This window comes from Labeo rohita, chromosome 24 (assembly GCF_022985175.1).
Source record: "Labeo rohita strain BAU-BD-2019 chromosome 24, IGBB_LRoh.1.0, whole genome shotgun sequence".
Lineage (NCBI taxonomy): Eukaryota > Metazoa > Chordata > Actinopteri > Cypriniformes > Cyprinidae > Labeo > Labeo rohita.
The window spans coordinates 3,207,243-3,223,847 of NC_066892.1; the positions used below are offsets into that span (position 1 = coordinate 3,207,243).

Consider the following 16,605-nt stretch of genomic DNA (forward strand, 5'->3'; position numbering starts at 1 on the left):
ATTTTTAATAATTCTGAAAGGGGGATGTTAACTTTGACTTCAACTGTATATGGGAAACACTTCAATTTTATAGTATAATATTATTAAAATCAGTCGTCCAGTACTTAGGACAATTGTGCAGAACTTACCAAGAAGTTTCTCATTTTTAACCTATACTTTTGTGTGTGTGTTTTAGGACTGGATTGATAACGGCCCTCCATCTGTGTTCTGGATATCTGCATTTTATTTTACTCAGTCTTTCCTCACTGGAGTGTCTCAGAATTTCGCTCGCAAATACACCATCCCCATCGACTACATCGGCTTTGAATTTGAGGTTTGTATGCCAATGAGAGCATACAGAAACTGATTCATTTTAAATGTTAATGCTCACCAAGGCTGCATTTATTTGACCAAAGATACTGTAAAAACAGTAATATTGTGAAATATTATTAGCATTTATAGTAACTGTTTTAAATTGTAATATTTTGTAAAATGTAATTTATTCCTGTGATTTTCAGGATCATTACTCTACTTCATAAATTATTCTAAAATGCTGCTTCGCTGCTCAAAAACCGTTTGATTATTATCAATGTTGAAAACAGTTGTGCTGCTTCATATTTTTGTGAAAACCGTGATACATTTTATTTTTCGGAATTCTTTAGTAAATACAGAGTTCAAAAGAACAGCATTTATCTTATATAGAACTCTTTTGTAACAATGTCTTTACTGTCACTTTTGGTCAATGTAACACGTCCTTGCTGCGTAACAGCATTAATTTATTTTAAATGTTTTTTGTTTTTTTTGCGTTTCTTTTAGGTCTGTAAACAGGAAACTCATATGGAGCAGAAGCCGGAGGATGGCGCGTATGTCCGTGGGCTTTTCCTCGAGGGAGCACGCTGGGATCGAGAGCACATGGTTATCGGTGAGTCCGTTCCTAAAGTTCTCTTCGACACGCTGCCCATAATCTGGCTGAAGCCTGGAGAAAGCGCCAGATTCCTGCATGAGAGCGTTTACGTCTGTCCCGTGTACAAGACCAGCGCCAGGCGTGGGACTCTTTCCACCACTGGTCACTCCACAAACTACGTGCTGTCCATCGAGCTGCCCTCGGACAAGCCGCAGAAACACTGGATCAACCGCGGGGTTGCCTGCCTGTGCCAACTAGACACCTGAGCATGTCAGAGTTTGCATTTATGTGTTTACACATGCCAAAAACTGATAAAATACAAAACTACAGCACTGTTGTTGTTAAGTGTAATATAAATGAATAGAATATTAAAACAAAGATGCATTTTAACATAACTGGTATGCCAATTAAATGTAGGTGTAAATTCAAAAAGTGAAATGTATGGCATAAGAAATAATAAACTTTAATTGAAATACAGCTAGATACTTTGAATGCAACATTAACTGAAACCTTTACACAATGCAGTATATGACATATATAATAAATACAACTTTAACATCAAACAAAACAGCTCACATTAAACGAATACACTACCAGTCAAACGTTTTTGAACAGCAAGATCTTAAATGTTTTTAAAGTAGTCTCTTCTGCTCACCAAGCCTGCATTTATTTGATCCAAAGTACAACGAAAACAGTAAAATCTGAATATATTTTAAAATGCTATTTATTCCTGTGATTTCAAAGCTGAATTTTCAGCATCATTACTTCAGTCTTTAGTGTCACATGATCCTAATTCTAAATTTTTTATTATTATTATTATTTATTATTATTATTATTATTATCAATATTTAAAACAGTTGAGTACTTTTTTCAGGATTTTTGATTAATAGAAATTAATAATTTTAATTAAGGCTGCTTTAAATTGATCAAAAGTAATGATAAAGACATTTATAAAATTACAAAAGATTTCTATTTCAGATAAATGCTGTTCTTCTGAACCTTCTATTCATCAAAGAAAGCTAAAAAAAATTCTACTTGGCTGTTTTCAATGTAATAAATGTTTTGAGCAGCAAATCAGAATATTAGAATGATATCTGAAAAATCACGTGACACTGAAGACTGGAGTAATGATGCAAAAATTCAACTTTGAAATCACAGGAATAAATTACATTTTTAAATATATTCAAATAGAAAACAGATATTTTAAATAGTAAAAATATTTTACGATTATACTGTTTTTGCTGAACTTTGGATCAAGTAAATGCAGCCTTGGTAAGCAGAAGAACCTTCTTCAAAAAATGTTTAAAAAATGTTACTGTTCAAAAACTTTTGACTGGCAGTGTAGTTCATCCGAAAATTAAATTTCTGTCATCATTCACTCCCCCTATTGTTGTTCCAAACCTTTATGATTTCTTTTATTTTGAGGAAATGTGGGTAACCAAACAGTTCAAAACTCAAAATAACAGAAGAAAAAAACTCATACAGGTTTGGAACAACATGAGGGAGAGTAAATGATGACCGAATTTTTGTTCATCATGCTTTACACTGGCAGTGAGAGGAACTTGACTATGATCTCTTTCATAATGCTGTCTTTTTAGCTAGAAATAACATAAACTGACAGACTTTATAATGTTCCCAGGTGCTATTGAACACTTTAAGATCAGTAGAGTAGTGTCTGTGTATGTCAGGTCTCGTCGTGAGACTGCAAGTACACCGGCTTGGCTTGTTTCCTCAGTCTCTCCTGAGCTCGCAGTTTTCTGCCTTTCTGAGTGGCCAGACCCATTGGAGGAAGATACGTCTGAGAGAAAAGATACATGACATAATTCTGTGTGAACCTCATTGAAATGGCAAAGAACATGTTTTCAGAATTTAAAGTTTATATCTCAGTTCTAAGTTTGAGCAATTTGCCAGAAATGTGATATAATAATATTATAATTAGTACTTATAATGACATGTAGAGGTACTTACTGGTCTAGGATAGGGGTTCCTATAATGCAGTCCTGACATGAAAGCAGAAAACAATCATTTTTAGCTGCTCACCTGCTATCTGAAAATGTTTTAAAAAGGACATCAATTATGTCTTAGCTCAGAAATTACAGCAGCTATTTGATATAAGATGCACACCTATCTCTATCCGAGCTTCGCACTCTTCAATGCATCTTTTGATTGATTCTGGGTCTGTTATCTGTAACAGAGAGAAGATATAAGAAAATGTGATTGATATGAGATCCGTAGCAGCTCATCCGGTGATCTGAGGTCAGCACCTGCTGGTTCTGTCTGAAGAGGGTTCGAGCCTCCTGTGCGATGTATTTCCTCTCTGTGTCAGTGTCATGTGAAAGAGCAGATTGCGCTGTCCAACTGCGTGCGATGCGCAGGACCCTCCTGTAGAGAGACAGCACATCTGAACGAGACATCTGGACCACCTGTGAACACCAAACACAATACAGCATATATAAGAATCTGATATCATATAATGACAGTATACTGACAAATGCATCATTTACCTTGGATCAGCTTTCTAGAATTCAAAAAGGAGTTATATATTTTCCTTAAATTCAAGTTTACCCTTTGTATTAATTTGTTAGTGTATTGAATTAGAAAAGAATGCACTACCTAGTTATTGTTTTTAAAGAATTATTTTCTGCTCACCAAGCCTGTATTTATTTGATACGAAGCACAGCAAAAACAGTAAAATTTTTAAATATTTTTAATAACTGCTTTCTATTTGAATATATTTTAAAATGTAATTTATTCCTGTGATTTCAAAGGTGAATAGCATCATTAAAATCATTATAATATTCTGATTTGCTGCTCAAAAAACATTTATTATTATTAAGTTGAGCTGAGTAGATTTTTTTGTAAGTTTCGTTGATGAATAGAAAGTTCAGAAGAACAGCACTGATCAAAAATACAAATCTTTTGCAACATAAATGTTTTGGATCCATTGAAAGCATCCTTGCTAAATAAAAGTGTTTATTTTTATAATCCCAGCAAAAAAAACAAAACAAAATTACTGACTTGAAATTTACTTGAAATGTTATAGTGTACAATATTACAAAAGCTTTTTATTTCAGATAAATGCTGGTCTTTGGGTCTGTCTATTTATCAAAGAATCCTAAAACATTTATACTTAACTGTTTTAAATATTAATAATAATAATAATAAAAATATAAATGTTTCATGAGCAGCAAATCAGAATATTAGAATGATTTCTGAAGGATGATGTGACACTGAAGACTGGAGTGATGATGCTATAAATTAAGCTTTGGTCACAGGAATAAATCACATTTTAAAATATATTCAAATAGAAAGCAGTTATTTTAAATATATATATATATACACACTACCGTTCAAAAGTTTGGGGTCAGTAAGACTTGTAATAGTCTTTAAGTCTCTTATGCTCATCAAGGCTGCATTTATTTGATTAAAAATATAGAAAAAAAAACAGTAATATTGCAAAATGTTTTTACAATATAAAGTAATGTTTTTTATTTTAACATACTTTAAAATAGAATTAATTCCTGTGATGAAAAGCTGAATTTTTATCAGCTGTTACTCCAGTCTTAAGTGTCACATGATTCTTCAGAAATCATTCTAATATGCGGATTTATTATTAGAATGATCAATGTTGGATAATATCAGCAGTTGTGCTGCCAAATATTTTTTGGAACCTGTTTTTTTTTTTTTTTTTTTTTCAGGATTCTTTCATGAATAACAAGTTTAAAAAGTACAGTGTTTATTCAAAATATAAATATTTTATAACAATGTAAATTATTTATTATTAACTTTTAATAAACTTTTAATTATTAACTTAATACATCCTTGGTGAATAAAAGTATTAATTTCTTAAAAAAAAAAAAAAAAAATGTACTGACCCCAAACTTTTGAACGGTAGTGTATATATAAATTACTGTACATAAATATAAAAACGGTCAACAATATATAACATACAATGTATAAATAACATTTTTAATTATGTTAAATTATCTTACTGCATAATTATGTTGAAATAATCATTATTATTCAGCTTAAATAAAATACGCATATAAAAAAATATGATATAAACAAGTGTGTGTGAGGTCTTGCGTGACCTCTGTGTTACTGTTAGGTAAACTGTATATCTGTCGATAAGAGAGTCGCAATATGTCTAACATACATTATAATTATTACAGTCGTTTCGCTTTATTTAGTAGGAATCTAGCTTCTCGTTAGCTCTACTTCCTGATGAAATACAATTTACCTATGTGTGATTAGATCAATACAGCTTATGTGCGCATCTCCACACTTCCGCACTTCGGCGTCCACGTGCTTGCGAGTGGTGACGTCTCAAACTGCGGAGAGTTTTGTTTCGAACTATTCCTCAACGCTCTCACGTTGCGCAGTCAGAGATCAGTAGGATGTTCGGTGCAGCCACTAATGCGCGGCTTTTTACGCAGAACACCTCGAACCCAAACAAAAAGAGAAACTGCGATCAATCAGCGGCCGATCTGCGTCTGTGTGGTTCCGTGCGCCTGTATCCCGTCCATCACGATCATCTCAACCCCCCAGCAACGATCCAGAGGAGTGTGAGAGCTAGCGAAGGCGGGGGGTTTTACCGGGAGCCGGTCCGGATCAGCGGAGGTTCGGTTCGGGTTCGGGTCTGTAAGAAGTGATGCGGGGGATTTGTCAACTATGATCATCTATCGACCCAAAAAGCACTAGAAGCACACAAAGAGAAGCTCTGCTTCTGCGTAAACACGGAGATTCAGAACCGATCCGGTTCGGCTGGAGGGTGGGATTAGCTTTAGCTTTAGCATGACAGCAGGGATGCGCTGATTCCGAAACATTTCTTCATCTTTCCACAGGTAAATCAACACAAAACACCTTCACTTCACATCTCTGCTGCGTTTCTGTTCTGAATCCACACATTTTAGACTTTAAATGAAGTTTGGCGTGTATAAATCAACCACCCTCATCTGAAGCTAACCAGCTAAGCTGCTAACATGAGATCAGCTCTTTAAAACACTTTAACTGTCACATTCACTGTTTCTGTACTCACATACAGTCACGTATTACTATACCAGAACTATCAGTGTGATTCTAGAGCTTATTTATTGAGGTTATTTCGTGTTTTAGCTATATAGATAGACAGTTAATCGTCATTTAAAGGAAAAGTTTCTCATTTATACTGATAGAGACTATTGGTTGTGGCTCAAATCTAGTGAGCTGCTTACATAGACAGCATTATCGGAATCAGATATCGCCTATGATGCCTAAAATGCTGTATACATCCAAAATAGATGGGCTAAAAATGGTGTATGTATAATTTAGATGGCCAAAATGCTGCATTTGCCTGTGATGCCCAAAAAAATGCTGACTAGATAGACAGCAACTGTGTGTAAGCATCTGTCTGTGTCCTAAATAATAGTCTAGATCAAGTAGACTGGCGTTTATATTCTAACTAATGACTAATTTATAAAAAAAAAAAAACATTTAATATAGTAAAACTGCCATTAAACATGAATTATTCTCACTAACAAAGAAGTGCTGTGTTTTACAGTGGTTTAACCATGGTATTTTTTGAGGGGCAGGGGGTTTAAAAGTAGTGCTGGGTGTCTGGAAAATTTTAGGGAAAGACTGTAAAATTTTTTTTTATATTTTTAAATAAATAAATGCTTTTTAAATAATTTTTAAAAACATAAACAATAAAATAAGATGAAAAATTATATAAAATTGTAAAAATTGTATAAAATAAATCTCTATAAAATTGTGTAAAAATTATATTAATTATAATAAATAATGATTATTGATTTTGAAGTAAAACTAATTTTGTGACTTATCTATCTATAATTAAATGTCATTACAAAAATAATCCATAATTAATCGATGTAAATAAAAATGTTGTATCTCTATATGTGATTCTTTATAAAATATATAAAAACAAATATTTATTATATTAAATTATATTTACGTTATTTGTATTATTCTACATTATTATTATTATTGTTGTTGTTGTTGTTATTAATGATTGGTTTGAAAGTAAATATTTTATATTATAATTTTGCATGTATTCTCTCACATGCTTGTTTGCATTTTAAATAAAATATTACGTAATATTGTACTTTATAATTTTTTAAATATCCTGTTAAAATCCTCTCTCTCTATATAAAAAAAATCTGTTTAAATGTATAATAATATTAATAAATAATTATTACTGATTTCTGAAGTAAATATTCTATAATTCATAATTTTTTAAATAAATAAATACGAGTTTTAATGTAATTGATGTAGTGTATTTTTTAAAAACATAAATAATAAAATAAGATGCTTTAAGGTATTTAAGGTTTAAGATTTTCATCATCCAGTAAAGTTTTCTTATCAAACATCCTGTTGTACTCCAGTTAGCGGATGCATTTGGTGTTAATTAGTGACCTACAAATGTGAATTTGTTCTTGCTCTTGACCTTTGACCCCCAGATGCTGGCCACATCTCCATCAGGTGTGTTGCTATGACGTTGACCCCTTTCAGGTTATATGTCATTTAATCGTGGCATCGGTCACACGAGCAATCCAACACCTCTAATGTAACCCAGCTCCCATTTAGCCTGTTTTATTTAGGTTACCTCGTGGGTATTGTGTTGTGGGTTAGTTAGCTAGTTAGTTAGAGCGTGAGGGAACAGTTTCCAGTCTCGTGAAAGTGTGTCGGAGGAATGAGGCGTATTGTGTAGATGCTTGAGATTGTGGTGTGTGTTATATCCGTGTGCCGTATCATTTTCTAATGGCTCTTTGGCTCTTTTGGCTTGGGTTTAGGCTAGCGGATGTTCCGGCCGTCTCCATGGAGTTTCCTCAGATGACACGTCGGTTCAGAGCTCAGGGATTTGGGTGAGTCAGTGCATCCTGTACACTACTACACAACACGTGTGTCCTGATCCATGGTGATGCAGTTGCTCTGAGCCTGTTGTGATCCCAGCTGCTCTGAAGGGACGAGTCCTCACCGCTCATTATAAAGTGCATCATTCCGCTGCTGGATGCCGATTGGTCGATACAGCGTGCAGGTGTATGTCACTGCACAGCATCCATACAGAACAACGGTTAAAGTTAACTTGTGTGTCACCAGTAGATCTACTACCACAAGGGTGACTTCATTTTGATAAATAAAATACTTAATGATTTAACGGTCATTTCTGTCCATAATATTTTTATTTTGGAGTAAAATTGAACTGCTCAAAAAACTGCTCAAGGCCTGTTAGGTATAAAAATGTCCTTTATTCGTATATAAAAAAAAAAAAAAAAAAAATATATATATATATATATATATATATATATATATATATATATATATATATATACAGAACCAGTAATTATTTATGTATTCTCTTTTCTGCTCAGTTGCATTCTATATAAAATAAAGTACTTTATAATTTTGTGAATATCTTCTTAAAATGCTCTCTCTCTCTATAAAATTGTGTAAAAATTATATTAATTATAATAAATAATGAATATTGATTTTGAAGTAAAAATAATTTATAATTAAATGTCATTACAAAAATAAGCCATAATTAATAGATGTATGTTGTAAAATGTTGTATCTCTATATGTAATACTTTTTAAAATAGATAAAAACAAATATTTATTATATTAAATTATATTTACAGTATTTGTATTATTCTACATTAATAATAATAATAATAATAATATTGTTGTTATTAATAATGATTGGTTTGAAAGTAAATATTCTACATTATAATTTTGTACGTATTTTCTCTTATGCTTATTTGTATTATAAATAAATTAAGTAATATTATACTTTATAATTTCTGTTAAAATCCTCTCTCTCTCTATAAAATTCTGTTTAAAATAAATAAATGTATAATAATTTTAATAAATAATTATTAAAAAAATAATTTTAAGTAAATATTACATCATTTATAATTTTTCTATATAAAATTGTGTATTAAATTAAAAAAATATATAAATTATAATAATCATTGATTTCGAAGTAAATATTCTAGAATTGTGACTATATATATATATATATATACACACATATATACATGTATGTATATGTGTGTATACATACACACATACACCATATAAAATGAATTAAAATAAATATTACAAAAAATAGTCATAATTAATAATTATATTATGTAAATATACTCTATAATTTTGTAAATACTGTCTTAAAATGCTGTATCTCTGTATATAAGTTTGTGTAAAATATATAAAAAAATCATTATTATTTTACAATAATTTACATTATTTATATTATACATTTTTATTATTTATATAATAATATTTTATAATTTTGTATGTTCTCTCTGCTTTTTTGCATTGTATATATAAAGAAGTATTAATTAAATATTGTACTTAAATTGTAAATTAATATAATAATAATTAATGATTACTTTTTTTTTCTATAATTGTGTAACTAGTCTCTGTCATATATAAAAGTAATTACAAAAATGAAAGTTATAATTAATAATTGTTAATATGATGTAAGTATTATAATTTATATTTTGTAAATACTTTTAAAATGAACTCACTATCTATATAATAATTCCTTATAAAATAGATAAAATGTAATAAAGTAAATAGTTTATTGCTACATTCAAATAAACTTTGTTGATTTATACGTTTCAAAGGCATAACAAAATGGTCTTCATAAGTAAACTGTGTCTCACGGCTCTTCTGTGCTTCAGAGAAAAAATAAATCTGTTTTGTTTAATATTGAACACACAAACAAAGGCCAGAAACAAAGAAACCCACATGAGTTATGGACACGCATTGTTCTCATTCCTCTGAAGACACAAACGGCTCATTATAAATGTGTTATTCTGAGAACTTCAGAAGGGATCCCTCGACGTTTAGCCAGGTCTGTGCAACTCGTCCCGGCCTAGTAACACAGTTTTCAGTACTATTGCTCATGCCATGATGGAAGCATCTATGAGTTCTTCATGTCATTATGTAACCAATCAGAATGCGGGACGAGCGGCAGCTCCGCCCTCTCACTGCGAGAATCACTATGCATGCTGTCACACACTGATTACTAGTTCAGCAACCACGATGAATAGATTTCACCACACTGGTTAGTTAACGTCCTGCCCTGCCTCTGATTCACTGGCAGGGTGCAATTTAGCACACATTGTATTACTGGTTTTCTTTGTTATGCAGGATAAGATTCATTCGAGATGATTTAAAAAATGCAGAATTAAAAAAATGTAAGAATAGGGAGTGTTAACCGCAATGAGATACGGCGTCTGTTGCTGTGTGGAAGGAAGTGAAGCTCAGGTTCATCTAGGGAACTTTGCGTTTGCAGCCTCGAAAAGAGGAACATTATACGTGCAATATAGATTCATCTGATCGTCATTGTTCTTTGGAAGTGGGATAAAAAGGGTTGTGAAAACCTGCACAGTCTTCAGTCTTTCTTTGACATTGAGAATAACAAGAACATAAAGCATAATTGACCCTACACTTCATATTACAGTGATGCTTTAAAATGACTCTCTGTTTAATGAATCTTTGATTTGAATCTTTAGGGCATGGTGACTGCTGTCCGTCAGCCAGAGGAGCGGCGTCTAGCAGGGGCCGTCTGGACCTGAAGGAAGACCTCCGAGAGAGGACGCGGACGGGACGACCGATACGGGAACGCGAGCGAGACAGACATGGGTCAGTGTGTGACTAAATGTAAAAACCCCACATCCTCTTTGGGGAGTAAAAGTGGCGAAAAGGATGCTGGGAAATCGCACGGTAAAAAAGGCGGCGGCGGCACGGGCAGCGCGCACAAGGAGGAAGTGGCCAAGTCTTCCGCCGACGTCATATTCAACGGCACCAAAGTGTCAGAGGTGACGGTGGAGGGCAGCACGGCTCCGGCCGTCTCCGCGGACGTGCGACGGGAGCTGAGCGCGCAGGACGGGGACGGAGTGTCGCTCGCTCGGATCGACGAGCTGTTCTTGTGTTATAAGGATGAGCATGAAGATGCCATCCTGGAGGAGGGGATGGAGCGCTTCTGCAATGACCTGTGCGTCGATCCAGCCGAGTTCAAAGTGCTGGTGCTGGCGTGGAAGTTCCAGGCTGCTACCATGTGCAAGTTTACAAGGTGAGTTTAAAATTGAGATTTTTTAAAAATCTTTTGTCTTATGCTCACCAAGGCTGCATTTATTTGATCAAAAATGCTGTAAAAATGTGAAATATTATTACAATTTAAAATAACCGTTTTCTATTTAAATATCTTTTAAAATGTAATTTATTCCTGTGATGCAAAGCTGAATTTTCAGCATCATTACTCCAGTCTTCAGTGTCACATGATCCTTCAGAAATCATTCTAATATGCTGATTTGCTGCTCAAGACACATTTCTGATTATTAACAATGTTGAAAACAGTTGTGCAGCTACATATCTTTGTGGAACCTGATTTATTTTAATCTTTAAAAGATTTGAAATAGAAATCTTTTGTAACATTATAAATGTATTTACTGTCACTTTTTATCATTTCAATGCATCCGTGCTGAATAGAAGTATTAATTTCTTTAAAAAAAACTTTGAGAATGCAATCCCATAATAAATTGCTTCACAAGAAAATCCATCCAAGATATGTGGTTGATTACTGTATCCCAGAATGCAATGCACAGAGCCTGATCTTCCATTTATTGTGCAACGGAAGACCTGAAAGTGACATGAATCATCATTTGTAATAGTTCTTTCATCGTTCAACAGTCAAAATTGAATGATTGTGCCATAAGCAATACAATAATATTGCATTCTGAATAGCCACAGAGTTTTACAGCACAGCATTGTGGGTGTTATAAGGGTCTGAGGCAAAAGATGGAAAATGTAAAAGTTTAGCTGAAGTAATAAAAAGAGATGTTTCCCCAGTGTTCTTGTTAAATAGCAGTAGTGTTTGCAGTGGGGTGAGAAATCATTAGTCACTGCGGTTTCTCCAGAAACAGACAGAAACTCGTGAAAGTTGTTTCATCACGTGTTGCAATGATGCCGTTAACATGTTGACATTGTGTCTTTTGCAGAGGGATTTTTTTCCCCAATATTTGTTTGGCCTTAATGTTCAGCACTGGGGAGAAATGCATTAGTTACGTAATCAGATTACTTAACTAACAATGCATTACTTTTTAATTGACAAGAAAGTATCGTTACAGCGTTACTTTTTCAAATAAGTAACGCTGGTTACTTTTTCCTATTTGTTGACCGACATGTGAACATGCATTTATGGTGCAAAGTGAATATTTGCATCACATTACTCGCTCTAGTTTAGTCCCGGGATGTTTTTCGTGTCATTTACGTGAATAAAAACCAAAACAAAATTCTGATACAACTGGACATGTCAGTAAGCTCTTCGATGATTGGCTTGCGCGAGAACATGTCACGAATTTTCCACTCCAGTTGAAATTGTTTAACTTGTGTCGGCACTGATAGCCTCATGGGCAGCACGTTGATATGTAGCACCGTTGCGCTTCAGGCGTCATGTGTTCGAGTCCCGGCTTGCGGACATTTCCCAATCCCACCCCTCCTTTCTTTCTCCCACTTCGCTTCCTGTCCAGCTACTATCTTATCAAATAAAATGGCAAAAATAATTCTTAAAAAATATCTGAATATTTAAAAAAAAAACCTTGAAAGATGTGAAAGACGTCATTAAGACGAATATTATGCATTTGCGGCAAAGGCGTTGCATAGTTGTTTATATACAGTCATTCGTGTTATCCGTCACAAATTTGTGTCTATTGACGTATGTTGATGTATTTGCATTGACTTTGTATGTAATCTACTCATGCAAATAATTAAATTCACTTTTGGTGTGCACACACACTATTGCGCATCTCACTTGCACAAAAGCGGATTAAAGAAGTCCACTTCCAGAACAAAAATTTACAGATAATGTACACCCCCCCCCACCAACCCTTGTCATGTCTGTCTGTCTTCAGTCGTAAAGAAATGTTTTTTTTTTTTTTTTTTTTTTTAGTTAAACATTTCAGCATTTTTCTCCATATAATGGACTGATATGGTGCCCCGAGTTTGAACTTCCAAAATACAGTTTAAATGAGGCTTCAAACGATCCCAGATGCGGTTGTAAATGATCCCAGCTGAGGAAGAAGGGTTTTATCTAGCAAAACGATCGGTTATTTTCAAAAAAATAATACAATTTATATACTTTTTAATCTCAAATGCTCGTCTTGTCTTACTCTGCCTGGACTGTTTTTGTTCCGGTTCATGACAGTTAGAGTATGTCGAAAAACTCCCATCTCATGTTTTCCCTCAACTTCAAAATTGCCCTATATCGCCGTTTTACCTTTTTTGTTAAGGGTGTTTGATCTTCTTTGCATGTTCACTTTGCAAAGACTGGGTCAGTACTTCTGCAGCGATGATTTTGAAATGATTTTTGAAGTTGAGGGAGAATATGATTGAATATGAAGTTTTTCAACATACCCTAACTGTCTTTAGTCAGAATACACAGAGTTCAGGGAGAGCAAGACAAGACAAACGTTTGGCATTAAAAAGTATTTAAATTATATTATTTTAATGAAAACAACCAATCATTTCACTAGATAAGACCCTTCTCCCTCTGCTGGTATATGGAATATTTTTACTATTTAAAATAGCTGCTTTCTGTTTAAATATTTTTTTATTTTAATATTTTGAATATTTTAAAATGTAATAATAATTTCAAAGCTGAATTTTTAGCATCATTACTCCAGTCACATGATCCTTCAGAAATCATTCTAATATATAATAACATTTATTATTATTATGATATTGAAAACAGCGGAGTAGCATTTATCTAAATTAGAAATGTTTTGTAACATTGTAAATATCTTTATCATCACTTTTGATCAATTTAAAGCATCTTTGTTAAATAAAAGTATTAATTCCTATAATTTCTTTCCCAGAAAAATAATGTATACTGACTCCAAGCTTTTGAATGGAATAGTGTATAATGTTACACAAGCTTTTCATTTCAGGGTTGCAAAAAGGGTTGCAAATGTTGACTTAATCCCAGTTTAACATGTTTTGCGTTTGTGTGTCTCAGGAGGGAGTTTGTGGATGGCTGCAAGGCGATCCAGGCCGACAGTATCCCGGGGATCTGCTCTCGGTTCTCCATGCTGCTAGAGGAGTCCCGTGGAGAGGAGAGCTTTAAAGATCTCTACCGCTTCACCTTCCAGTTCGGGCTCGACGCCGAGCAAGGCCAGCGCTCGCTGCAGCGCTCCATCGCCATCGCGCTGTGGCGGCTCGTCTTCACGCTGGACACGCCGCCGCTGCTGGAACGCTGGCTGGACTTCCTGTCGGAGAACCCGTGTGCCGTGCGCGGCATTTCTCGCGACACCTGGAACATGTTTCTGAACTTCACGCAGAGCATCGGCCAGGACCTCAGCAACTACAGCGAGGACGAGGCCTGGCCCAGCCTGTTCGACTCCTTCGTGGAGTGGGAGACGGAAAGACGGCGGAGAGAACAGTCGGACGCCGACTCCTCCGCCGCCGCTGGCGGCGAGACGGACTGCGAGGCCGCGTCCGTGTGGCCGGGATCTTGAGGGCGGCCGCTTTTGGGATGGTGGTGAATTCTGGACGATGACGTGCGGAGGTGTTTCTGAGCCCGTCACTCTCCATCCTGATTCGTGACTCTTATTCTAATTATTATGAAATTTTTGGTCTTACCGCATTGGGCATCCCGGTGCGCTCTCTGACTTTTGTTTTAATGAAAGGGCTCCAAACGAATTGTTTTTTTAAGCACTTTTATTTAAGTTATTGCTATTGTTCATTTAATTTGTTTTAACGTTCACATTTCATCCGGAGCGGTTTCTTCTCGCTGATATTTTGGGATTGACCAACACGCCAAAGAAAAGGGAATTCTGTCAGCTGCCTATTGAGTTCAAACACACACACACATAATTTATGCACGAAAGAAACCCGCACACACACGCGCCAGCATAAACGCTGCAGGGGACGTGTTTTAACGGTTGTTTTTGGTTGAGGGGTGTGTGGTGGTTCTTCTGGTTCTGTTTAACATCAGATTGCGGTGATCGATGTCCCGAAGCCCTCAAAACCTCATTTCTCATGTGCTTCCCTAATCATTTCTGACTTTTTGTTCTTATCATTCATGTCTCCTCTGACGCATTCATTCATTCATTCTGCGAGTCTCATGTATTCTCAGTGGTCAGATGTGTGTGCGCGGGCGTGTGTGAGTGGGAAATACAGATTTAATTGCAGTTGGATGTCTGCTGTGAGCTTTTTCATTTATTTTACAGTTTACATTATATTTTTTTTTAATTCAAAGTGATTTCATTTCAGTCTTTTGTGTCTGGTTTTATATAAATGATACAGTTTATAATGAATAAAAATGTGTTCAGCATTGGATTTTAGCGTTTTTTTTCCCCTTTCATTTTGTTGGATTTGTTAGAGATTCATTTTTGATCTCTGATGTTCATTTCAAGCGATTCACTATCAAAAATGAGATAGAATTAAAGTAATTATTTTAATAAGCATGTAGTAATGGGTGAAACAGAGCTTTAACCGATTCGAAACTCCGAATCAGTTAAACCATTGCGTCGCAAAATGATTCACTGTTTCGAAGCGCTCGAATCGGATCGCGAATCACTTGTTTCTGATCAGTACTTCAAATCATGTATCGCGAATCATTTGATTTGGATTGGGGTTTAAAAAGCGGGTTCGTGAATCATTCGACTTAGATCGGGACTTCAGAGCATGTATCATGAATAATTTTATTTAGATCGGAACTGGTTCGTGAATCATTTCGCGAAATGAGTGATTCAAATTAAATGATTCGATCGGAACTTCAGAGCAGGTTCGCTAAATCATTTAATTCAGTTTGGGATTTCGGAGTAATTTCGCGAATCTTTTTTTTTTTTCTGATTTTGTTTTTTCTTAAACAGTAGAAAACATCAAACCATTAAAGGCAGTACAGTTATAAAACAAAACAAATTAAAGGAAGAAAGTATACACAAATACAAATCCCTTAAGAAAATTAGCACTTTTTATATTAAAAACAAAAACCCAGGCTAGATGAGGAAAATTATCGCAATATATTTGTTAAATAAATGTGTGTGTATTTGACATAATTCATCTGAATAGATGTATTTTTTGTAATTTAATAAAAAATGCCAATTAATTACAAAAATAATTCGATATTTTTTTATTTTTATTTCCTCTAACCAAAAAATGATTGAAACTGGAATTTATTGTTTTATTTGGTAATCAGTTTGTGTGTGTGCTTGATATTTAAGATGTCTTGAGAAAGTCAACTTACTGATCTACTATTTAAGAATATTATTATTATTCTTCTGAGCCAAATTTCGGTATCTACCTCCTCCTAGAGTTTTCAAGCTAGAACCACCAAACTCGGTCCAGACCTTCAGACTGGTCTGAGTCGGTGTGCTGTATCTTTTCTAACTGATCCAGCTTACGGTTTTCATAAACCAGACTTTAAAAACCACCAAAAATCCCATAGACATTGACGGAATGTTCAAATGAGCAACACTCTTCAAACTCCAACTGACAAAATTCAAATCTAAACTGCCAGAATCCCTTGAGACTCAATCAAGCTTCACTTCTATGTACTATTTCTAATCCATTAGACTCATTTAAGCTTCCACTCTAATATTTCTAATCTATCTAGCTATCTAAATCATGCTAGCAACATGTTAGTAATTTGTTAATCATGATAGAAACATGCTAGCAAAATTCTAGTAACATGCTAATCATGTTAACAACATGCTAATA

General features: G+C 34.4%; 3 protein-coding genes across 4 annotated transcripts in view; 2 read left to right on the top strand and 1 right to left on the bottom strand.

Moving 5' to 3' along the window:
- The window catches only part of dnah3 (dynein axonemal heavy chain 3), a 48,725-nt gene extending 47,515 nt beyond the window's left edge, over nt 1-1,210 (top strand). The window contains exons 61-62 of the mRNA XM_051097881.1: nt 176-313; nt 796-1,210. Of these exons, the coding sequence (XP_050953838.1) occupies nt 176-313; nt 796-1,149 (492 nt within the window). The 3' untranslated portion in view covers nt 1,150-1,210. The remainder of the gene's footprint in view (nt 1-175; nt 314-795) is intronic.
- A 113-nt stretch (nt 1,211-1,323) lies between these two features.
- On the bottom strand, nt 1,324-5,220 carry lyrm1 (LYR motif containing 1). The gene is made up of 5 exons (XM_051097880.1): nt 5,124-5,220; nt 3,148-3,306; nt 3,008-3,068; nt 2,852-2,883; nt 1,324-2,681 (listed from the first exon to the last, which is right to left on the bottom strand). The coding sequence occupies exons 2-5, from the start codon at nt 3,295-3,297 to the stop codon at nt 2,568-2,570; spliced, it is 357 nt and encodes a 118-aa protein (XP_050953837.1). The 5' UTR covers nt 3,298-3,306; nt 5,124-5,220; the 3' UTR covers nt 1,324-2,567.
- An 85-nt stretch (nt 5,221-5,305) lies between these two features.
- On the top strand, nt 5,306-15,978 carry dcun1d3 (defective in cullin neddylation 1 domain containing 3). Of its 2 annotated transcripts, XM_051097878.1 has the most exons (4): nt 5,306-5,727; nt 7,672-7,743; nt 10,401-10,960; nt 13,901-15,976. In XM_051097878.1, the coding sequence occupies exons 3-4, from the start codon at nt 10,527-10,529 to the stop codon at nt 14,397-14,399; spliced, it is 933 nt and encodes a 310-aa protein (XP_050953835.1). In that variant the 5' UTR covers nt 5,306-5,727; nt 7,672-7,743; nt 10,401-10,526; the 3' UTR covers nt 14,400-15,976. The 2 variants fall into 2 exon arrangements, with proteins under 2 accessions (XP_050953835.1, XP_050953836.1); XM_051097879.1 differs by lacking the exons at nt 5,306-5,727; nt 7,672-7,743 and having other exon boundaries at nt 10,465-10,960; nt 13,901-15,978.
- Nucleotides 15,979-16,605: the final 627 nt, after the last annotated feature.

Coding starts and splice junctions, on each gene's coding strand:
- lyrm1 (XM_051097880.1), bottom strand. CDS start 3,297: ATGTCTCGTTCAGATGTGCTGTCTCTCTACAGGAGGGTCCTGCGCATC. Junction 2,884..3,007: donor CGAAGCTCGGATAGAGATAG/GTGTGCATCTTA, acceptor CTTTCATGTCAG/GACTGCATTATAGGAACCCC. Junction 2,682..2,851: donor GGAACCCCTATCCTAGACCA/GTAAGTACCTCT, acceptor CTTTTCTCTCAG/ACGTATCTTCCTCCAATGGG.
- dcun1d3 (XM_051097878.1), top strand. CDS start 10,527: ATGGGTCAGTGTGTGACTAAATGTAAAAACCCCACATCCTCTTTGGGG. Junction 10,961..13,900: donor ACCATGTGCAAGTTTACAAG/GTGAGTTTAAAA, acceptor TGTGTGTCTCAG/GAGGGAGTTTGTGGATGGCT.